This window comes from Podarcis pityusensis (genome assembly GCF_964106645.2).
Source record: "Podarcis pityusensis genome assembly, chromosome: 1".
In the NCBI taxonomy this organism is placed as follows: domain Eukaryota; kingdom Metazoa; phylum Chordata; class Lepidosauria; order Squamata; family Lacertidae; genus Podarcis; species Podarcis pityusensis.
The window spans coordinates 65,243,491-65,267,031 of record NC_138028.1 but is presented as its reverse complement, the minus strand read 5'-3'; the positions used below and the strand labels follow the sequence as shown (position 1 = coordinate 65,267,031).

General features: G+C 50.2%; 1 protein-coding gene across 14 annotated transcripts in view; it reads left to right on the top strand.

Annotated features, from left to right (window-relative positions):
• The window catches only part of PAX6 (paired box 6), a 42,795-nt gene that overhangs the window by 4,081 nt on the left and 15,173 nt on the right, over positions 1-23,541 (top strand). For 3 of the 14 annotated variants that reach the window (XM_080983614.1, XM_080983616.1, XM_080983617.1), the window contains exons 2-8: positions 6,540-6,685; positions 11,024-11,100; positions 11,505-11,559; positions 17,519-17,649; positions 18,640-18,681; positions 18,776-18,991; positions 19,953-20,118. In XM_080983614.1, the coding sequence (XP_080839740.1) occupies positions 11,550-11,559; positions 17,519-17,649; positions 18,640-18,681; positions 18,776-18,991; positions 19,953-20,118 (565 nt within the window). In that variant the 5' untranslated portion in view covers positions 6,540-6,685; positions 11,024-11,100; positions 11,505-11,549. Of the gene's footprint in view, positions 1-6,206; positions 6,318-6,398; positions 6,418-6,539; positions 6,686-10,405; positions 10,425-10,768; positions 10,790-11,023; positions 11,101-11,504; positions 11,560-11,742; positions 12,116-17,518; positions 17,650-18,639; positions 18,682-18,775; positions 18,992-19,952; positions 20,119-23,541 lie in introns of those variants that run through there. The other 11 variants (XM_080983615.1, XM_080983618.1, XM_080983621.1 and 8 more) reach the window with 11 other exon arrangements.

Below are 23,541 nucleotides of genomic sequence, written 5' to 3'. Positions count from 1 at the left end.
GACTCCTGTTCCTAAGGAAGCGGAGAAGGGGAGAATTTTTTTATTATTATTTGTCCCTGACAAATAAATACCTACTTCTGCAATCAATGGCAGTATCGGGAGAATGAATCTAATTTAGTCACATTTCCTTGATATGTTTGCTTTCTGCGAGAAAGTGGGAAAGATGTTTGCAGTTTCTTTTAAGGGGGTGTAAGGGTTTTTTTGGGGGGGGTTAAATTGCAAAGGATTATAATTTTTCAGTTGTAATTCTCTCATCTTAATATTAACTTTCCGAGTGATTTTGAATCCACTTACTGAACACCTGTGCCCTTCACACACACACACACACACACACACACACAATTCAAGGCAAAGATAAGTTTAATCCAAAGGCAGAGTGACTGATGCACCTGACACTGGTACATAAGGCGAGGGAGAATTAATCATATTCTCCCCATTCCGTCCCCTCCAAAAAAAAGGAAAAAAAAGATATAAACCGGAATCCCTAGAGTTATTTCCCACCGCAGGAGTATTCGTAACTGCTCAAGACATTTCTGATCAATCCACTCTGAATCCACCAGACGCTCAGAAGAATGAGCCAGACTCTGTTGTCGTAAAAACAGGAAGTGGCACCTTCGAAATAAAGCCTAACAGACGGACCGCGGCATAAGCTTTGGTGGTGCAGATCCCTCTTCCTCAGAGGCAGGAAGTGTTATCCTCAGTTAGCACTCAGTTTACAGACAAACACGTCGTGCATCAGACTCCGTTGGCTCCCCTCCACACAGAGCTTATGCCACAATAAATCTGTTTGGCTTTCAGGTGCCACAAGACTCTTCGTTGCTGTTGCTGCCCGTCTGGTGTTCGTTCTTGCCAAATTAGAAAAGGCGCAAGCTGCCATCCTAGGTGCGCGTCTTTGGGGAGTAAATAAGCTTCCCCCCGCCCCATCCATCCACGATGACATTTCCGAATCTACGTGGAGTGCACGTGTCTACTTAGAAATCCGCTTGGGATCCGGACCCTTGCTTCTCAAGTCCTCTGGTTGCGGCGGTCCCTCCAGGTCTGGTGGGCAAGGTGCTAAGGTGCCAACCTAGTGAGCATCAAATGCATTTGATTATCCGTTCAGCGCTTATTTTCCCTCCTGTGGTCAAGAGAAATCCCTGGAGGAAAGGGCCATTTCTTTCCCCCGCAGCCAATCTACCCTGGCGCGCTCATTCCTCATTTCCACTTCACAAGCAAAACTGGTGGGGGTAATCATCCCTTACCCCGCAAGAAGGACGCTTGAGTTTGCCACCCCACTCGCGACCACTTCCACGGCCTCATCCCTCCTTGCTCCATCGTGTGCCTGCCTCTTTAAGCAAGTTAATTCTCAAGTTCAAAGCTGCTGACAAAAGACTAAAAAAAAAAGTAACAGGGCAGAGGAGTTTGGGGTTTCTCGTGTTTTATTCTGTTTTTGTTTTGTTTTGTTTTGTTTTGTTTTGTTTTGTTTACACCTGCTTATATATACCTGGGGGAATCCAGGACGTGCTTAAAAAAAAAAAAAAACTTGTGTTGTTGTTTAAAAACAAAACAAAACAGAGCAACCCAGAGTTAAAATGGCGCCCTTCGAGTTGTGGCTCAACTTGGCAAGGACTTTTTCCCCCCCTGGTCGTTGGAGAGCAGGTACTATTTCAAAGGCTCCCGGCGTTGTCGCTGGCAGCGCTCCCCCCCAGACGAAGGCGAAGGGCGAAGGGCGTCCCTCCCTGGCCGACGTGCGCTCTCGCTGCACGTGAGAACCTGCTCCCCTCGCCCGGATCTCCCACGCGCGCGTCTTCTTCCATCTCAGTTCTCCCAGCCGGATCCGAAGCGGGCTTCTTCCTTCCACGGCGCTTACTCCTAAGCAAGCGCGCCTGGCCCCATTTCCCCCCCTCTGCCCCGCCTCCTTTACTCTACTCCAGGACTCATCCCAAGTTGTGTTTTTTCCCCTCGCACAATTTTTACACTTTTCTCCCTCGCTCTTTAAAACACACACACACTCACACACTCTCACTTCGCCCGGCTCTGTCCCTCCTCCCCTTTTCTCGCCTCTCCACGTCTTCGCAGAAATCCCACTTTCCTTTCTCACACCCCCCATTCTACACGCCTTGTCCTCTTCCTCTCCTCTTTCTCTTTCACACATGCACATTGTCATGCAGGCCCTCCGCTCCGCTCCTGTCTTCCTCCTCCCTCCCTCCTCCCTCTCCTCGGCCCCTCCTTCCCTTTCAACTTTTGCTTTCCTTGCTTCGGAGGCTCCCTCGCCTGCCCTCGGCCTCCCGTCTCCAACGTCCTGATAAATCAGCAGCAAAGCGAGGCACCCAATCTTTTTCTTCTTCACCTTTTGTGGCACTTTTTTCTCTCTCCTCCCCCCTTCTTCCTTTCTTCCCAGACTTGCTTCCTCTCTCCTTCCATTCCCATCTCTGCAATGACGTCAGATTATTCACCGTTTCCCTCCCCTTATTATTTCCTTCCCCCCTCAGTTAAAAAACAAACAAAACAAAACTAGCGGGAGGGGGTGGAGAGGGAAGGGGCGCAAGGCCCACTGTGCCCTGGGGGAAATAGCAACAAGATTACGGCTTCTTTATTCTGAAGGAGCAGCATATAAGGAGCTGCTAATCCAAACGAAGGCTAATTGAATGGTTGTAAAAATGAAATTTGCCTGAAGATCTGGACGTGTCCGTCCCCCCTAAAAACAAGCGTCATGAGTTCTTTTTATTTCCCCCACTTTCTACCCTGTTGTTTTGCCCTTTTTTGCCTTTCCACTTGAGGAAAGTATTAAAAAAAATGTTTGTTGGACAAAAAAAAGAGAAAGGATTCGTCTGATTTCCAGAAGACTAGAAGTCACATTAAACAAAACAAAAATCCCCAGGATCTCGGGGATTATTTTTGTTATTATTCTTATTCTCTTTGCGATTTTTTTTTTTTAAGAGGGAGAGATTTTTCAGACAACAGGAAGAAAAGAAAAGAAAAAGCTTTGCAGAGGACTAGCTTGAAGGAGCGGGGTCTTTTCAAGACACTTTGCTAAACTATCCCGCAGCGGCAACTCTATGCGGTGAAACCCGCGAGGCAAGCGAGACATTGGCTTGGTAATCTATGTTTTCTTCCCATTTTGATCTCTCTGCAAAGATCTCCTTTGGCGCACTTTGAAAAAGCCCGCGCCCGCTGAAGTCAACAGCAAAGTTCCCATGGAGTTGAATGGAGCAGGACTGCCGTGTAAGATTTAGCCATTGATAGCGGGGACTTTGCAGAAATTAGTAGGGTTCCAATGTATGGGAGACACTTCAAAAATAACAGTAGGGCAAAACGAAAGGATAATAAATTTAAACACAGAACTAAAATCGTCCAAACACTACACACACACACACACACACACACACACACACACACACACACAGCCCTACACCTCTATCTGTAGCAGCATCCCAGCTATGAGAATTCTCAAGTTTCCTACCTACCTTTTAAGGGGAATCCTATTAGAATGTCCCCGTGTGGTTGGTTTTTTCACCCCAGCTTTCCATCATAGTTATTCGGCTCCGATTACATTGAAATAAAAAGGATATTTCCAGCAAGCGTGGAGGGGGCTGCAGCTCGCCTTAGGCCTGAACTATTGTAGCTGGAGGTAAAAGATTTGTCCAACCCACCGGATCTCTTTCCTTCAGCAAACTGAAGTGGCCTGGGTTATCGATGCGGGCTGCAATGTGGGATAGAGAAACAAATAAAAAATGGGAGGGGGGCAATGCCCGGGTGGGGGAAAATCTGGATCAGCAAAGGAAAGAAGAAAGGGAGGGGGTGGGGAGAGAGAGAGAGAGAGAGAGAGAGAGAGAGAGGTCTTCCTGAGTGGCGTTTGCAGAAGAATGTCTCAACCCTCCCAGCTAGGCTGGGCAATTCTCTGTGACTCTTTTCCCATTTGCTGCAAAAAAGACACCAAAAACTTTGGAAGCGGAGGCCTGAAAAAAAAAGAGGGGACCGAGGAGAAAGTCCTGATTTTAAATCCCAGCCTTTCTTTGCTGCAGCCTCCTCTCTTTCCCCTAAAAAAAATAAAATAAATAGAAAGCAAGACCCATAAAAGCGCAGCCCCACACATTAGTGGTAATCAGCATCAAGGCAAATTGGCACAAGAAGGAAGGAAAGAAGGAGTTTGGAAGAAGATGAAGAAGGAGGGAGAGAGGGAGGGGGACACAGAGAGAGAGAGAGAGAGATCCACACACATCCCAGAGAGGAATCGCCCGGTAGTCTCTTAAGAGCCCATTTTGTGCTATTAGGGGCCGCGGTAGCTTCTCTGCAGGGCTGGAGATGACAGTGCATGACGGCCTGGCAGCCCATTATCCAGCTCCTATTGAGGCGTCCTTTCACTCCCATGCAAACTCCTTGGCAGAGTCGTTTGTCTCCTCATTGTACTTTATTGAAGAATGCAATGGTTGTCAGGGCCCTCATTCAATCGCCAGCCACTTTATTGATGAGCTCTGACTTTTAGCACTTTTCACATGTCAAGAGAAGTCAAGTGTATGCGGGGCTACGACTTCATTTTATGCTTGGCGCGTTCGTGTACCACCCACCCCCACCCGAAACCCTTCCCCACTTTTTTTGCCTCTTGGAATTTCTGGGGCTTTTTGCCTTCTTTCCTCCTCCTTCCCCCCCCTCCGGTCGCCTCCCTGCCCCTCCCTCCCTCTCTCCTCCTTTCCCCTTCCCTCTTTGTGCAGAAGTTCATCTCCCCCACCCCTCCCCACTCCCCGCCTCCCAGACCACTCGCCATAAACGATCGGAACACCCTGAGCTCAAACTGGTGCTGCCAGTGTCACCTTAAATGCAGGCGCGGAGGGGTTGCTTTGGAGTGTACTGAGGTGTGTCTTAATACTCCGCCATTCAACAAATGAACTTGTGGTGGTGTGTGGTCAGAGAAGCAAAGTCATTTGCTTTCCTTCGGCCCCTGATTTCCCTGGCAGAAGAGAAAGAGAGGGAAGGAGGGAGGGAGGGAAAGAGAGAGAATCGTCCTGCGCACATGAGTGAGCTAAATCTGGTGAGAGCAACAAGCAAAACCCCCTTTCCAACACACACACACACACACACACACACACACACACACACACACGCCGACCCTTGCGGTGGAGATATTTTAGCACTCCTCCCTCCTCTCTTTCTCCCCCTCCTTGGAGTGTCTGCTAGAGAGAGGTGGGGGGGGGGGAGAAACACAACAGCACTTAGTCAACAAACGGCACGTGGAAGAAGTTTGGGTGTTTGGGAAAGGACTCTTCAGGCCCCTTCACGAAAGTCCTCAATACACAAAGTAAAGTGTGTATTTGCTCTGCACTTTCCAGGCAGCGGGGAGAGAGAGAGAGAGTTTCCTTTCTCCATCACATTTCGAGGAGAGAGAGGAAAGGGGGGGGGGAGGAAAGGAAGGGGGAGGGGAGGGGGAAAATACCCACACACCCAACTGTGGACTTGGCTACCTCCAGGCGATTCCCAGTTGACAAAGCGCCTGTCTCCCAAATATTTATGTCGTTACCATTTGAATGTTATTTTTTCCTTATCTCCATTGTCTGCTGGGAGCGAACTGTTTAAATGCAAATAGTTCGCCCCCTCCCTTTCTGTCTCTCCCATCCCACCCCTCAAACACACACACACACGCCCGCCCGCACAAACCTAGATCGCCTTGGAAAGAAAAGGGCAGTCCTCGTTTTTATTTTTCCGAGCGACGTTATTTATTTACTCCAGGCCCTATCTCGGAGGAAATGGGGCGAACAGAGGGGATCTCTGAGGTGGGGAAGGAGGCAAAGAGGCAAAAAATTAAAAAGTTCCGCCGGGAGACATGACTGAACCCTAACCAGGAAAACATTGTCCCACCCCACCCCCCCAAAAAACACGAAACCTTAGCGGAGGGTGCCTGTCCGCTCACCGCGCGTCCCAGAGCCTCGCATTTGAGCCCAGGGATGGTGGAAGAGGAACTCAGGGCAAAGAGGGCTGGAGATGGGGGGGGGTGTAGGGGGAGAGAGAGGTCGGTGGAATCTAAGCGAGGAGGAGCGGGGAGCTGGGGGGGGGGAGCAGGAGAGAGAGAGAGAGAGAGAGAGAGAGAGAGAGAGAGAGAAGCCAGTGCATTCATATTCAAACAAATGGGCCAATTGAACCAGGCAGTGCGAGTGAGCGTCCAATCGGCAGCTAGGAGGCAATGGCGTTGCTTTGCATAAAGCAATATTTTGTGTGGGAGCGAGCGGAGCATTTGCATGCGTGGAGTGATTAGTGGGTTTGAAAAGCGAGCCCTGGCTCAGCCTCATTTCCCGCTCTGGTTCAGGCGCAGGGAGGAAGTGTTTTGCTGGAAGATGATGACAGAGGTCAGGCTTTGCTAATGGGCCAGTGGGGAGCAGGGGAGGCGAGGCAGAGACCAGGCGCACACATACATTAATACACTTGAACCATCACCAATCAGCATAGGTGTGCTCTGTCTCTCCCTCTTTCCCTCCCTCTCTCCCCCCTACTTCGCTCACATCCTCTTTCTTTCTCCCTCTCCAGTCAGTGACAGCCCATTTTATTGTCAATCTCTGTCTCCTTCCCAGGAACTCAAGATCACACAACCAGCAGCTTCAGTGGAGAAAAACTCTTTTACTGGCAACCCTTTTTAAGGCACCATCATTTCAAATCAGGGGCGCTTTTTAAAACTATTGACAGGAGCTTTGACAACAAGACAGGATGCCTCAGAAAGGTGAGTCTGCTCGTTTCTTCTCCTCGCTTCAGTTCATTTTAATATTTAGACAGGTCTCTCCCTCTCCCCCCCCTTCTCTCTCTCTCCCCCCCCCCCCCCCGTTTCGCTCACATACACACCATTTCTTACATTCCGGGAAAGGATCTTAGGCGAGATGCCAGTCTCAAAGGCTTCCAAACTTTGTCCTTTTCGCTCCAGCCTTCTTTCTCCTCCTCTTCTTTTTCCTCCTCTTCCTCCTTCACGGACCGACCCCCGCCCCTGTTTCCTGAGAAAGCATCTATCTCTCTCTTTCTCTCTCTGGATAGCAACAGCAGCAGACTCGCCCGGCCTTTCTGCTAGACAGAGCCCCACGAAAGGCTTGCTCCGTTTGGCACAGTGCGATAGGGACGGCCAAAGCTGTAGGGATCATCTGAGCGCTCGCGCACACACGAGAATGCATCACACCTGGTTCCTATGAGGGGCATTTGTTGTTGCGGTTGTTGTGAAGGAGGCGTTATGGACCACACGGCGTTGCTTGGCCCCTTGCTTTCTTGGGAAGCTGGGTCCATCCAAGCTCAGTGTCTTTATTCCCCGCTTCTTTTCCTTGGTTGCTTTGTATCTCCGTCAAGCTGAAGCTGTGTGTGCGTATGCGGGTGTGTTGATGAGGGACTTTCGTTTAGGCAACTCTCGCTTCTCCCTTTATTTATGTCTATATATCTCTTTCCCCCCTCAATCTAACCGGCCTTAAGGAAATGGGGAAGAGAGAGGCACGCGGGCCGGCGGGAGGGGGGGACACGACGACACACAGAGTCACATTCTAGGCCAAGTCAGGTCTCAGTAGTTGTATCCGGGAAGGTCTGAGCGGAGCTGAAGGACTGTCACTCTCAATCAAGCAGCCGCGAGATCTCCCCAAACTTGTCCACGACGAGACTGGGAATGAGCAGAACTTTCTAACTTGATCACTACCTGGCTCGAAGTACAAACTGTTTAAACAAAAACAGCCACAAAAAAACAACATTTCTCTCTCTGCGCTCTTTGCCACCCCCCCCCCCAGCGCTTCACTCAAATCTCCGAGATCGTTTAAGTCTCCTGAGTTTTGCGCTCCAAAGAATCTGCGATCAATAGCTCCCCCCACCCCATTCTCCACAAGTTTCTAGGCTAGAGAATGTTGTCTGCTTCCTTTTCAAGTAGCAAATGGGTTTTTTCTTGCTGTTGTTTTGGTTTGGTTTTGGTTTTTCGAAATCTCATTTCCTTGTTGGGTGGATGTTTTGAAGTTTCGCCCAGACTCACGTAAAATGCAGGGCAACCCCAAAAAAAGTTCACTCCCCACCTCCTCGCTTCTTCAGAGTTTCCACCTCTACCGCCATACATTGAGGCTGAGATTTTACGCACACTTTAATGTGAGAATAAACGTCACTGAAACAAAAAGCATTTCTGAGTGAACTTGCATAGGCAAGGGCTGCACAAGTGATCGCTTCAGGAGTGCAAGAATAAACTTCTGTCTGTTTTCTTTAACTCTATTTAAACTAATCTAACTAGGGGGAGGGAATAATAAACCACTGGCGTCTTCAAATCAGGGGTTTAAAATACGAGGGGAGAAACTCCTGATGCGACCAGGCTTACAAATAAACTTTTCAGGCCCAGTCGAGAGCACCGAGCAGTTCCTTCCAGAAAGTGAAGCCATTCATTATGGCTGGAGACTGAGCGTCTTTATAGGCCTAAAATAATAATTGTGGTCTTTGGCAATAAATTTTTATAGCCGGTGACCTTTAGCAAACGTCTCTACGCCAATGGATTAGCGTTTATCTTTTGCTTATACGGCCCGGGATTGTAAACGTTTGTCATCTTAATAGCTAATTATGTTTGCAGCGGAGGGGAGGATCAAATCTCAAAGACGATCAGATTAGATCCAGATTTGGAGATTTAAATAGGAATTTGCAGATTAGGCCTAGCCGGGACCAGGGAGACGTTGCGTTTCGCGTAGGGTTTGTAATCTCACCGGGATATTTGATCGAGGCTGCTCTCTGCCTACCTGCATCTCTTTGTGAATAATTTCATTTTAAAAATTCAGTAAAAAGGAGCTACTTTCTGGCAAAGAGAGAAACTCCACCATTATTGCGCTTCCGGGTGGGGGAAGGGAAGAAGGGTCGGTTTTGCTGGTGGTTGTAGAGCTCAGTCCACCTTCTAATTAAAATAGCCCAAAAGCCCAAATCTTTCTCTCTCTCTCTTTTATCTCTTCACTCCCCCCTACCCCAATTTTGCTGTCACGGATTCATCAGAATAACGCCTCGGTTTGTTTGTTGGTGCCTGAAACCAGCTAGCCGTCTTTGTTTGTTAACACCCCAAATAAGTGCCAAAGTGAGTTCCTTAAAATACATTTCGCCAGTTGGTATAGCAGAGACTGGGAAGTGTTCACAATAACAGTCCTCCGCGCCTGGGCGAAAAAGGCTCTCTCTCTCGTTGCTTCTCACGCTTCGGCGTCTTTCCGTCTTGGAGCGGTTGTCCTGCGTGCAAGCGTGTGTCCCGGCAGACGTGTTTGGTGTGTTAAAGGGGCGCCTTCTGGAAACTCTGGGCGACTGGAGGCACCGGCTTTTTCCGGAGAAGGGTCCAGGGCGCTAGGCTCGGCTGCTAATCAGGTGCCTCTCCAAAGCGGAGTAAATATTTACCACCGCGCGCCTCATTCACGCTGCGAGAGGAGTCCTTGTTCCGTGTTGATTTTCTTTCCCCCCTTTTAATGGGACGTAGATGGCTTTGGGGAAAAAAGCACTTTAAAAAATCATACCGGAGTCGTTTTGGACCCGGAAGAAGATGCCTCTTTTTCTATGTAGAAAGAATAAAATTAATATTCATTATAGCCTGGAAAGAGAAGAGATTTTTTTAAAGCTTCCCAAAAAAAATAAAAATAAAGGGGGGAGGTTTTGGGGGCGAATAAAATGAAGGCTGCCACTATTTCATTATTTTACCTCCTCTCTCTCTCTCTCTGTCTTCTCCCCCCTCTTTTTTTTTTAAAGCAAAACCTCTTGAATAGGTTCTTTATTGTAATTGTCTCACCCCAATTGAGCACCCCACTGCGCTGTTGTATCTTTTTACAACCCCTAACAACTCACACCAGTAACATAATTACCTCCAGATATTTATAACGAGAAATTACTTTTCTATTTTCCCCCTGCTAGGCTGGGAACCTAAAAAGAAAGCGCTGGGACCCAATAAATAAATACATGCAACACAGAGCATCAAGAACTGCAGAACTTCTTTTGTTGTTGCATTATTCCTCGTCTTATTCCTCAAAAGGCAGGTTTAAAAACAAAAACAACCCAAGGCAGGGCTTGGGGCTGGCCAGGCTGCGTGGGTCAAGGCGGGCCCTACAGAAGGGAGGAGGAAGGCCGCTGTGTGCCCCCCCTCCCACCCGCTCCTTTGTAAGTTGGAGGGTTGTTGGGAACGCGGAGTTGGGAGGCTGCGCCGCGGCCCGTTCCGGAGGAGGCTGCCTGGCTGGGGTCTTGCGCTCGGCGTTTGGGTAGGGGAGTAAAATGGAGGCCATTGTTCGCCTTCTGGAGGCTTTGTATTCCCAGCCCTCACCCCCTCCTGGCCTTACTTTTTAAAGCACTGAGGCGAGGTAGACAGCGTGTGTCACAGTACAGTGAAAAAGGGGAAGATCTAAAGACCAAAAAAGAAGTTAATCACAATAAGTGGATTTCTCTCTCTCCCCCACCACCACCTCCCCACTTCTCTCTCCCTCTTCGGGTTTTGTTTTTTCAGGATGGTTAGTAGTGCCCCGAAAAGAATCACCAGAGTGAAGTAGCTCCCAAACATGTGTGGTTTAAAAAGAGAAAGAAGTGCCCCAGCACATCCACCCACGCCCCATGCAAGAGAGCAGGATTTACCCCTAAGCAACCTGGAGAGGTTGCAGCGGGGGTAGGGGGACCCAGGGAGAGAAAGTGCCAACAAACTCTGCTGGCCACCTCTTTTCAGAGAAAGGGTCCTTTGGCCCCAAAGTGCAGCGCGAGGACGTCGCGCCGGCTCCCTTCAGCCAAACCAAGCCCAACCAAAGTCGAGGTCCTGTTTGTAAATACGGACACAAAAGGTGTCACAGATCAGAACTCTTTCCTATGGGCAGGAGGCGCTCCAGTAAGGCGTGCTGGAAAAAACTTGGGCATATTTTCTCTCCCTCTCTCTCTCTCTCTCTCTCTCTCTCTGTGTGTGTGTGTGTGTTGCTGAATCTTTTGAATTGCCTTTCTCTTCCCACCCCCACCTCCAAATGCGAGGCGGCTATGACTGGGGTGGGTGGCGGGGAGGAGGTTAGGGAACGCAAATTTAAAAGTGCTTAATATACTTTTAATATACTTTTCCCCCTCATCCTAGCGGGAAGACTTTAACAAGCGCTACGCAGATGTGTGAGTCGTTAAATTGCCAGAGAGGAGAGTCCGCTCATAAATCAGGCAAGTTGGAAGCACCTTCTACTTTCCCCGTCCCCGTCCCCCCCCGTCCCCCATCACTAGAAAACTTCTCGCACTCCGACCCAATTTCCTTGGTGCATCACGAGCCCTCACTTGCCACAGCCAGTTTGCCGAGGAGAAGGCCACGGCTGGTTTCTGTTTATTTGTTTATTTTTTTAAAGAACTAGACTTGCTAGGTTGAAACGTTTCCAGGTTTGTTGTTACAAAGGCTCTGGGGCTGGGAGGGTTTTCGCATGATATATAAAAATATATATATATAATATTTGACATCATTTGGGAGGCCAGCAGAAAGCAACGAGGCCTTGGAGACCTGGGCACTCAGTGCAGCGCAACTACCTGCCCGCGAGCTTCCCTCCCCTGATTAAAGCCTGTTTTATTACTCATAGAATCTTATCCGCGAGCCACGTGGGATCTTGCTCCATCAATCCACCATGCAGAACAGTAAGTGACTCTCCCTCTTATTTCACGACTCTGCCGGCTTGAGGATGTCGATGTATTATTGGGGTGGGTAGTGTTTGTGTGTGCTGGGCGGGGGTGGGGTGGGGGTAGAGAGGCGGGGGAAGGTATAGAATTTCACATTTTCAAAATACTAATCATAGCAGAAGTGGCTCCTTCTGGAAAAGGGGGGTTGTGAAGCTTAGGAGAGTTACAACACCCGGCGCTTGGTGGCTGCCATTTGAGTCCTTCGCCTAAGAGAGATGCAGCTGGTAGTTCTTGCAACAGCAGACGGTGCAGCGACGCACTCCTTTTCCCGAATGGAGATTTCCGAGGCCGTGAACCGAAGCACCCTTACTTGGGGAGGGGATGTAAGTGCCCTTCTCGTTTCCATGGGACTTACCTCCAAGTAACTGTGCTTGGGAAGATGGAGGCGTGAGCGAGCTGCTTTGTGGATGGCGCGTCTGGAGCGATTGGCCACCCATTGAGTGTGGAATTGACCACTCCAGAATCCCACTGCTCATGGATCGGATCTGCAGTCACTGGAGTAAATCAGCTCTTTGTGAGTGGGGATTTTTTTTTGGGGGGGGGGAGGGTGTCGATGTAAGGAAAGTCCTCTGAATGGGAAGGGAAGACCTGATGGGATCATTTTCTTTGGTCTTCTGTTGGTTGGACTCTCCTCACAAAATCTCGCGGTGATGGAGTCTCGATGACCTAAATGTCTGGCGCAAAGTACTCGCGCAGGGAAGCTTGTGTAGATTTGAAAATTCTTGGGGCGAAAAAGGTAGATGGATTTAAATAGATTTGTAACCCAGGAGGAGAGAGGTGACAATAAGGGGGCAGTTTGTTGTGGTGCAGTTGAAATAAATCTGAGTGGCCGCGGGAAAGTCCGCCGAGAATGCAACTCGATTTAATGCTCCCGTGAGAAAGCGCAACTTTTCTGGAAGCCAGTCTCATTAAAAATCGATCTGATTTGTGTAAGTGTGTCTAGGATTGCGGCGATGGGTGCTTATAGATCTATCCTGTTAGATTTGTAGAGGCTGGCAAAGCGGAAAGGTTGGGAGAGCCCCCCAATAGCTTCACAGTTTGGATGTGTTGACATAATAAACTCCAGCGCCGTCCAGGAGGCAGGGCAAGCGAGGGTCACCGAACCCGGATTCAGAGGACAGTCGCGTCTGTCTGTGGTTGTTTCATTGCAATCAGTTCCAACATGTTTCGAAGCCAAGGAGACCTCGAACTGGAATTAACTGCCTCGATCGGATTTTTATAAAATTAAATAAACCAGAACTTCCCTTGATTGCACACAATCAATCGTCCGCCAAGCAAGTTGCAAATGCGCAATAAGTTCCCACGTCACTAACCGTGTTGTGTGTTCTTCTGGCTGGAGGAATGTGGGGATTTGCAAAAAAAAGGGCGAATGTCAAAGCGATCGAGACTGAAGGCCTTGGCTGAGAAAATGTTGGTCACTTGTGGTGGTCTGGGGCCGGGGGGTTGGGATGGGAAGCGAAACCTGGAGCTGAACCCACCAGACTTAATGAAAACTCAGGAAGATGAGAGATTTTGTCCCTTTCAATCGTCTTCCAGACCAGCTTGGCAGCAGCTGCTTAACAGCTTCCTGATAAAGCTGTGCGCTTGGATGTCAAAATAATAGAAGGGAAACCCTTTGCTTCCTGTAGGATTGCCTTCCGAGAGGACTTGGTTTGGCCAGGCTGCGTGTGAGGGACGCCCTACATAGGCCTGTCTTGCTATCCTCTCCCCGCTCCCGAGAGGGAATCCCCAATGACAGCGGCTTCTCACAAAGCGCCCTTATTTGGACGTAGATTCCTCTAGAAGCCAAGGGACCGGGCGCAATCCCGCCACACCACCAGCCCTCTTTGTGTTTGGGGGAGCCGGGTGGTACCCACAGTGGATCAGCCCACTGGGATAAGGTGTCAGTTGCGTAGAACTCGCAAACAAAGCAGTCCTTCTCAGAGGGCCTTGTCTGGATTTCCAAGCGAAGTCTGGCAAGGTTCCGGCAGTTTGACCCGCACTCTGGACCGGCAGCTCCGCTGATTTTCAGCGTGTTGGTGGAAAGGAAATCTGTGACACTTCCTAATAAATATATTTAGGGCGCTGGCCGAGCAGATCAGCCGCCTTCCCGCGGACTTTGATTGGGAAATTAAGTCCCGTCGACTTTCCTGGGTGTAGGGAGGTCGGATGGGCTAAGGGATAATCCAGAAGGGATGCACTTTTAAGTTCTCAGGAGTCCACCAGAGAGTTGCAGCACCTGCTTAAATCTCTCCTGCTGGGGCCAAGGGAGACTTAAAAGTACATAGCTTTGGATGGATGGAACGGGGCCTGGTTGCCCAGAAAATTCCCCTTCCGTGAGATAATGTTGAGCTCGTTAGCGAGTTGCTGTCATGTTTAAAGATGCTGCCTTTGAAGTCAAAAGCCGGCCAAGTATTTCTTCCTAAAGCGAAGGTACTTCAGAGTTTAGTTGACTCGGCCTGGGCATTTATTCTGGCCTTTCGCGCAGGATCTGGGATTATCAAGGTTTCTTTAGCTGCCACTCTCTTTACTTGGGAGTTGGCCCCATTGAACTCTGGCAGGACTTTCTTCCGAGTAAGCGGGACCCTTCTTCGTCTCCCTTTGGGCGCCAGTCGCGTTGAAATCCTTGGCGGGGATACCCTAGCCAAAGGCGGTTCGCTGTGGAGCTGCTGGCGTCGGCTTTCCGAGGCCCCACTCGATTTCCTCCAAAGAAGGGCTTGGGGGTCCTTGCAGGAAGGTCTCAGCTCCTGGACTGTGGGAGAAGGGCGTGGGGTGGACGCATTTCTAAGCATACAAACCGGACTGTGGGTTTCGAGTGCGCCTTTAAATTGCCCTGTGTGGGGGGATTCTTTCGGGCGATTCCCCGTGGCGGACAGTGGCAGCGTGATGATAAACTTTTCCGGCCGGGAAGGCCTGTATTTATTCTGTTGCTTCCTTCGCCTGGGATCTCTCTTAAACCGACGGCTTGCTAAGCCTTAGCGCTGATCAGAAAGAGACGCGGTCAGGGTGGAGCAGGGAGAAAGGCATGGAGGCCGAGCCCTCCTCTCTCCTAGCCTGGGCCCTTGGCCTTGAGGCACAGTTCATCCCAAAGTGTTCCTCGGAGGGCCAGAAGATGCCTCGATGCCGGCCCTTGGCGCTCGCTTTTTCCTCCCCCTCCCCTTCAGCCTGTGCAGGAGTGAAGCGAGGAGATCCCGTCCGGATGAAGCCCGGGTTTTGCGCAAAGGTCGCCGCCGGCTCTGCAGGCTTTGTGCGAACAACTCCTGGGTGTATGTGGTGCCGGGGCTCCAAATTGACACCATATGCTTTCCTATTACAAGCCTAGCCCCAGAAAGGCGAGGCGCTTAATCGTTGCCACTGGGCTCGAACTGCCTCCCCTCTCTAGGGAAATTAAGGCATTGATTAAGGCTTAACCTTTTTACGCGCAACTTGGGAGTTTGGCATTCCTCGTTGGGCCGCGCGCAGAGATACATTTCTGGCGGGGCTGCGGGCAAAGGGCCTCTTGTCCACAGCCCCATGCGTGTGTGGGAGTGAAAGAGGGAGAGGGAGATCTTGCTCCGTGGATCCCCAGGCCCCAAGGAAACATCGCAGCCACGGGATTGGGAGTCCCATTGGTTTCCGTGAGAGAGAATGAAGCACGTGCTCATCTCTCTGAAACACCCCCCCCCGCCCCACCACCCCTCTGAGAAACAATGGGTCTCTGATAAGGGCTTGCCGAGGCTGGATCGGGTCCCTGAGAGACTGGAGAGGAGAGCAACCCAGATTCCACAACAATCCAGGGCAATGGAGAGGGAGGGTGAAGGTAAGGGGAAGAAACAGGGAGTTGGGTGGGGTGGGGAAGGGGAATGTGTCCAGAACCACCTAACCTAGGAGTGGTGATTGGGAGGATTAAAAGGGGGGCATTTGACGCCCCACCTCCCCGACCCGGGGATGGAAGCTCCCTCCCCTTCTTCACATAGTTGGGGGGTGGGGAGAGAGATGAGCAGGTCCATCCGAGAGGCAGAGAGAGAAAAAGAGGCTCTGTGCCTTGTGCCCCCCCCCCCTATATTTCTTAAACCGCACACGTTGGTCGGTTCTCTAGTGGCTTTTACGCTCCTGCCTCTCTCTCTCTTTCCCCCCGCACCCCTCCCCTCCTCCTTCACCCTCCCTTCCCTCCATCGCTCTCCAAACCGCATGTCACTTCGGATCTATCGAGGAGGCAGCGCGCCCCCTCTGTTGTCTCCGCACTGGCCCCGTGGCTACCTTAAAAAGTCGCTTCCCCTCGAAGGGGAAACGAGTAGAGTTCAATCTCGTCGGAGTGATACCCAAATCCGGACAGAAAGGGTCGTTTTTATCATGCTCCTGTTTGTCGTGACGATGCAATTTTCAAAAGCGGAGCACTGTCATAAAGTGACACGTCTGCCACAAGTGCTCCAACTGATCTTTTCAATTAGCCTTCCATGCATGATCCGGGGCGACTTCCGCCTATTTCCAGAAATTAAGCTCAAACTTGACGTGCAGCTAGTTTTATTTTAAAGACAAATGTCAGAGAGACTCATCATATTTTCCCCCTCTTCTATATTTGGAGCTTATTTATTGCTAAGAAGCCGAGGCTCCTGGAGTCAATTTAGCAGGAGGCTCCAAAGAGAGGAGGAGAGCAGAACAGAGAGAGACACACAGAGAGGGAGAGAGAGAGCGAACCCAGACCTTCTCCAGGGAGCCTTTTGCCTCCAAAGCCTCAAGCTGCAGGTTGGGGAATTATTTTCGAACCATTTTTTTTTTAAAGAAATCCATTCGCGTTGCTTTTGGCCAAGTGAGCTGTAGCTAGGAGGATGCTTAGGGACTGTCGCAAAGCTCAGAACAGACCACTCCGATTTATTTTCCTTTTAAAATAATAGCAACAATTCCCTTTTCCCTCGCCTTCTTTTCCAGACGAGGAATTTGGGGTGTGGGGATCTTGGTGGCATTTAGGGGGCTAAGAGAGATGGAGGGCAGGAGGCGCCTGTTTTTGGCTTAGCCAGTTTCTGATCCAGGCAGGTTTTGTGCTTTTTGTGGTGGGGCGGGCGGGCGAGGTGGACTTTCTGTGGATGGGCTCCAGGCTGCGTTGGGTCCACACGCTGCTGGGTCTCGAAAGGCATCTTCCACCTCCCGCCGCCCCATGGAAGAGAGAGGGGACGGTTTTTCATTCACCCCACCCCCAGCCACCCCCTTTCCCCCACAGTCGGCTGTGTGCCCTTCACTCGCCGGCTGGTGCCAAGGCTGCTGAAAGGATGTCTCTGAGTGAAAGTGTGTAACCAAATGTTGCTCTTCTGGGCTTGAGAGGCAGAGCTGGGACCGTGAATGGAGCCTTAGAGAGGAGTCAGCGTCGAGCTTAGAAGGGGGGATGGCGGAGGATTGGGGGGGGGGGGAGGAAGGGAAGGAGACCAGTTCAAAGGGGAGAAAGTCTTTGTGGTGGTGGAATTTTCCTTTGATGATCATATGTATATCTACATCTATCTATCTATCTATCTATCTATGAATGAATGACTTTCCTGTATAGAACGTGCTTTGCAACTGGTAAAATAGATGGTTGTTGGAGTATCGGTGGCGACTTGGCTGCAGTGATTTTGCCTAGGGAGGTGTGTGCATCTTTTGTGTGTGTGTTTACAGTCTTCATACCTGAGATCCACAGCCATAGGTCTGGCTCGCTTGTGCCCGCGCTAAGTGGGGCTTTTCTCTTTGCCAACTCCAAAGCAGAACCAGAAAAGCGCCTGATTTGGGTTGTTTGGTTGTTGATCTCGCTGTTCCCCACCGACCCCCCCCATCCCGACTCCTTTCCCCTCTCCCCCCCCCCCCACTCTCTGTCTCAGCAGCAGCAGCAACCTGACCGGGGAGGAGGGAGCTGGGGCGCCCCAGGTCGTCCTTCTCCAGCTCAGGTAGCCGAGGCTTCCATTGTCCTTGTTTTCCTCCCCCCACCACGCAGGTCACAGCGGCGTCAACCAGCTCGGCGGCGTGTTTGTCAACGGTCGGCCGCTGCCAGATTCAACCCGACAGAAAATCGTGGAACTCGCCCACAGCGGGGCTCGGCCGTGTGACATCTCCCGAATCCTGCAGGTGAAAATGCGCCTCGCCTTCCCAGCTCCAGCAACCCTACGCCAGCCTGGCTTGGGGAAGGAAGGAACAAACCAAAGCAAAACAAAACAAAAACAAAAAACCGGACACAGCCTATCCTGGGGGTGGGTGGGTGAGGGAAGGGTATTATTCTGTAGCTGCAACCTTCCCTCTCCAGCCTATTTGGGGCGGGGGGAGGGGCAGAGAGAAGGATTCTTAAAAAAATTAAATCGCCATCAATCTGCTTCTCAAAACCACGGGGATAGAGCTATCTATTTTTTCCTTAAGTCAATGGCTGCTTGACAACCTGATATGCCTTATTTCCATATGTACGCCTGTATTCTATTGGCGAATATTAGTTGGCTGGAGTGACCTGACCGATGCAATGCGCCCGATCCTAAGGACGCTTCTTTGGAAGGCAGAGCCCACCGATTGGTTAAGGGACTTCTTTCCAAGCAAGCGTGTGCAGGTCAGGGGGGTGTTAAACTGTCCGCTTCCCCCTCCATGTAACTGAAAGTTTCTGCATGCAAATTTATGTATGTATGTATGTATATATATATATGTACTGTATATGTATATGTGAATAAGCAATAAGCAACGCTGGTTTCTTTTGAAATTGCTGCCTGTTTATTCCCTAGAAGCTCATGAGAAAACGATTTGGCCGGGGATTTGGCTTAGGGATACAGTATCATTCCCGTATTATAATCCACCCACACCTTCCCAATCCTTCCCTCTTCCCGAAATCTGAGTATTTTGGAAACTGAGCTGATGATGTCTATATTAACATTTATTCCAATATCTGACATTTTTCTCCAGTTTTTATCCCCCTCCCCCCTTCAAAGTGGGTTTTAAATAAAAAAATTAAAAAATCTCACCTTTGTAGCGTGTAGGGCCACAAATGTAATATTTTTTAAAAGAAAAAGAAAGAAAAAGAAAAGAAAAACCTCTCTAAGTAAGTTCTCATACCATTTAAGGTATATTTTTGTGTTATAGACCCATGCAGATGCAAAAGTCCAAGTGCTGGACAATCAAAACGTAAGCTTGTCATTGTTTAATGCATACTTAAACAATTTTATTTTTGTCTTGAAATTATTAATAATGTGATTTTCTGTCCGCTTCCCTGATGCAGGTGTCGAATGGCTGTGTGAGTAAAATTCTGGGGAGGTATTACGAAACTGGCTCCATCCGACCGCGGGCAATCGGAGGTAGCAAACCGAGAGTAGCGACTCCAGAAGTTGTAAGCAAAATAGCACAGTATAAACGGGAGTGCCCCTCCATCTTTGCTTGGGAGATCCGAGACAGATTACTATCGGAGGGGGTCTGTACCAACGATAATATACCCAGCGTAAGTTCATCAATAAATCCTTTCTCTCTCTCTGACCTAGAACAATAGCAGGAGACCTGTCGCTAACTCCCCCTTCTCTTTGATCTTCTAGCACGAAGGAGCCCCTCCCCCCGCAATTTCTCCCTCCCCCGCCCTTGGGTAAGGGCAACATTTGGCACAAATAACTTATGGGTGCCCTTAAAAAATGCTCAGGACTCATCCTTGGCTTTTGAGCTAACAGGGCTCCGAAAACCAAGGTGGCTTTGGGAGGCTAAATACCCCGCCCCAGGGTGGTGGAACCAACTGGGAACTCTCCTCGAGCGAATTATGAATGTGCAAAGCAATGCAGGGGGGGAGGATTTATTTCTAGGTTGAAAAACACAGGGCATTTCTGCCCGGGTTGTGCGTTTTCCATAAGGTGCAGTTCTCCCGACGAAGGAACTCTGCTGAGCACAACCTGCTTAAGTCCCTAAATAGTTTTCAGACGACTGCTGCTCTAAACGCGTTGGCTGGCGAGAGAACCCCGCGTATTGCAGGGGACACGTCCTGGCTTTCAAGGGCGACCGCAGCCCTCTCATCTCCCGCCTCGCTTGCCCTGCTGAACACGCGAGCCGGCTGCCATTCTCACAGCCCATTTGCTACAGAGTAGTCCTGCTGCAGTCAGCGGGGCTGCGCTGGAGCAAAAGGGTCGCGATGGTTTCGATCGGTGGCCTGTTTGGAAGCGACTCCCATTGAAATCGGTGGGAATGGTTTCTTTGTAAATAAATTTGGGGGCTGGGTTTTCTTTTTTTAAAGTCCTCTTACGCACACACAATCCACACACACGCACATCCTCTGGGACTGACAGCAACGTCCCAGTGGTTCTAGAGATCTGTGGTCAGCGGGTGGGGGAGGGGGGGTTGCTCCTGCTGTTGTCGCCGCTTTGTTTCCAAAGCGGCTCCTCTCCTTGCTACCATCGCGTTGAATGTCGCTTCCTTTTCAGGTATCTTCGATCAACAGAGTCCTCCGCAACCTGGCTAGCGAAAAGCAACAGATGGGGGCAGATGGAATGTATGACAAGCTAAGGATGCTGAACGGGCAGACCGGGACGTGGGGCACGAGGCCGGGGTGGTACCCGGGGACCTCCGTGCCAGGACAGCCAACGCAAGGTAAGCAGAAGAGAGAGAAAGAGCAAGCCTCCTCCTCCTCCTCTTCTCCCTCCTCTCCCTCCCCCCACCCCACCCTGATCAATCCGATTTTTCTAATGACCCATCAAAGTCCAAAGTGGTAAAGCTCGACACGCTGGTCTGCCTCGTGGCTCCACCTCCGCGGCAATCTCCTCCTCCTCCTCCTACTTTATCTCGAGATGGTCAGCGGTGGGGTGGGATTGGGTGGCTGGGTGTCGCGTGAATGCTCAGGAGGGCAACAGGTCGGAGAGGCGTTTGAAAGGCAGCAGCTTTATTTTAAACCGGATCTTTTTGGCAGCCCCCAACCCTACCCTTTCCTTTGGACACACATTGGATCCATAAACGCCCTATAAGCACATGATTAAAAGTGGGCTTTGGTTTACACACCAGACCAACAACTACGCCACCCCTCTCCTTAGAGTTTGAGACGCTCATGCGCTGACGGATTGGGAGGAAAACACCCTTGTATCCGATTGCGCTTTCAGGGTAATTGACAAATTTTGTGACTCTGTGGAGGAAACACCTAGAAAGATGGACGAGGAAGCAAGAGAAGCTTCTGGCTTCTGGTTAGCTGGTTGGTTTCCATCTCGGCGTGTCTTGTCTTTGCTTGCAAGGGTAGTAGAGGGAATTAGGAAGGTAGGACAAACGTAATAGCCTTTGCGGGAAAAGCAGAGAAGTGGGTCGGCTGGATTTTCCTCCAGGTTGCGTGCGTGCGTGCAGTCACTGAAAAGGTCACGCTCCAGATTGGAGCTGGTTCTGGATAGGTTTTCGGTGGCCCGCCTGCTCCCGATCCAGGGGCGCCTTCGCTCCTCAGCTAGACGTGCTCCCACTTGGCCAATGTGGGTCCCTGTTTACGCGGAAGATTAATAGGTGTTTGTTGTAGGGAATGGCGAGAGGTTAATGCGGAGGCTCCGGGGCGGGTTGCGCTCCTTCGCTCCTGGAGATGCTGTAATAATCGCGACGGGTTTGTTTTTGTTTGCCAAGGCGGCCTCTCGGTGGGCCACGAGACCTTTCTCTGGCTCTGGTCAGTCTCTCGGGAGAGGTGTCTCCCCAACAACCTGATTTTTTTCTTTCCATCCCGAAAAGGAGGTTAAGATACGAGAGAAAGAGAGAGAGAGAAAAGAAAGAAATCAGTAACAATATGCGGAATATCTGGTACAAAGGATGTTTCTGTCACACGCAAGAATTTGTTATGGGAACAATTCTGTCGCTATGTAATTGCTCATTAGAGATCGTTTTGTTTCTCATTAAGGCGACATGAATAAGCGTCTAGTTGAAGGAGACAGCTGTAGAAATGTTCCACAGGAGACCTCTGGACACGATATGGCTCCGCTTGCCAATTAGACATGTCAGTTTTAAGAGAAGGGAGCAGTCTAGGAGGGACCCTGGAAAGACAAGAGCTTCGGGGCATCCTATTACCGCCCCAACTCTCAGATCTCCCATTGGGGAGGAAGAATGCCGTGGGGCTGGAGGATGACGGGGAGCCAGCCTGCTCACTGAGACCCCCACCCCACCCCCACCCGCCGGTTAGCACCTTTGACACTTCAGCCCTAACTAACCACACTTAGTTGGAATTGAGTTCCACTAATTTCAATGAACCATCCTTTTTCAGAATGGTGCTCTGAGTGGCTGGGTAGGTGCGCCCCTCGGAGGGATGGAAGGGTTAGGGAGACCTGATCCGGCACCCAGGTCTTTAAGACCACATATTGCCGACATCTTCCAAAGGGAGAGTGGCGCCCATGTGGTGTAAGGAGCGAAAAACAAGCCCACAGTCAAGAAGAGCCTTGTGGTACCTTCAAAGCTGTTTGTGGTGGCATCAGTTGCCCTGGGACTTGTTCTGAGTCACGGAGGCCATGAAACATATTAGTTTTTCAAAGTGCCACCGGACTTTTAGTGGCTTATTCCAGAACTGGACATCGGCCTCTGGGACTCTAAAGCAGCACCCAGGTCTTTCCAATTCCTTAGAGCTGCCAAGTTCTGGAATAAGGAGAGGGACACGCGAAGCAGAGCGAGGAAGAGAGAAGAGCGAGGAAGCTGCGCCTGAGCTTCGCTTCGGGATGCAGACAGAGGGTAGGCAGGGGGTGGTTGTTGAACGGCGCCTAAAGCCAGCTGTTCAGCTGATCTGAGTAACAGCGATATGAAGGAATCGCCTTCCCCTTACCTGAACTGTAAGCTGCATGCCTCTATAGGCCGCGTTATATATAACTTAGATGGTCCCAGGCGCAAAGATTCACTCACAGTTCCTGCAGGGCAATGGAAGAATTCGGATTCCAACCGATTCAAATCAGTCCTGAATATCAGAAAGGCTAAATCCGCCTTTCTTTTTTCTTTGTGTGTATAACTCGGACTCTTAAAGCTAGGAGATTCTCAACACTGGCATCCCAGCTCCTTTTTTTGCTATGGCGGTCCACGGTCTCGGGCACGATCCACCTTGGATTGAAATTAATAAGGAAGAGAGGCAGGGCAGCCCCAGGCTCGTCGAGGGTCTTGCATGGGGAATTTTCCTGGTTGTGTGTTAACTCTGCAGTTAAACCCCACGACGTCTAAGCTCAGGCTGACAGTGCCACGATCCTGAGCGCATTTGCCCGGAAGAAGATCCAAAATGATTTACAAAGTCCCAAGTCAGGGTCTAGCTAGCTGCAAAACTCCGTATTCTAGCTGGGAAACACGTTGAACTGCAATCCACAGGATTTCTGCGGATACGGTTTTAAGATTGCTGATGTAAGGATCCGGCCCTCAGGCTAGGGCCCTAAACAGCCCGATGCTAAGAATGGCTCCAATGGAACTTGCATCCCAACCTTTAGTCAACCCCGCTAAAGCCACCTAACACTGGCTTCTCTGACTTCCTATGTTCTAGAATAGCAACCTTAACCCTTCTAAGATGGATGGGACTTGCTGTCAGGATCAGGGTGAGCACATTGGCGCAGATTAGCTCGCCCTGACTCGCAACCTACAAGTCGCAACCCCAAATGAGAGGATTATTTAAATAGATCATACGTATAGCCTACAGATCGTGGAAGTATGTGTGAGAGAGAGACAATGAGAGAGATCATTGGCAATTAATAGGGTTCCAGATACTTCAGATCTCATCAGAGAGGGAAGAAGAGAGCCTGATCACAAGAAGCTGGGAAATTTGGCTTTATTTGAATGTTATATCGGATATTATACCAAAGCGGAACATTGTCATAAACCAGAGTGTAGGAACGTATGCAGCCCCTCCAAGGGTAAACGGGGGCGGGAGGGGGAGTCAAGAAACTCTCTCTCTGGGTGTCGGAAGGTCCAGTTTTGATATCTCACCCTCAATTTGTTGGGCTCAATATTTCTTCCTCCACACCCACCCACCCCGGTTGGTGCGTGCGTGTTTGCAGTGAGATAACAGGTTGCTTGAAGTCCGTTGCTGTAATA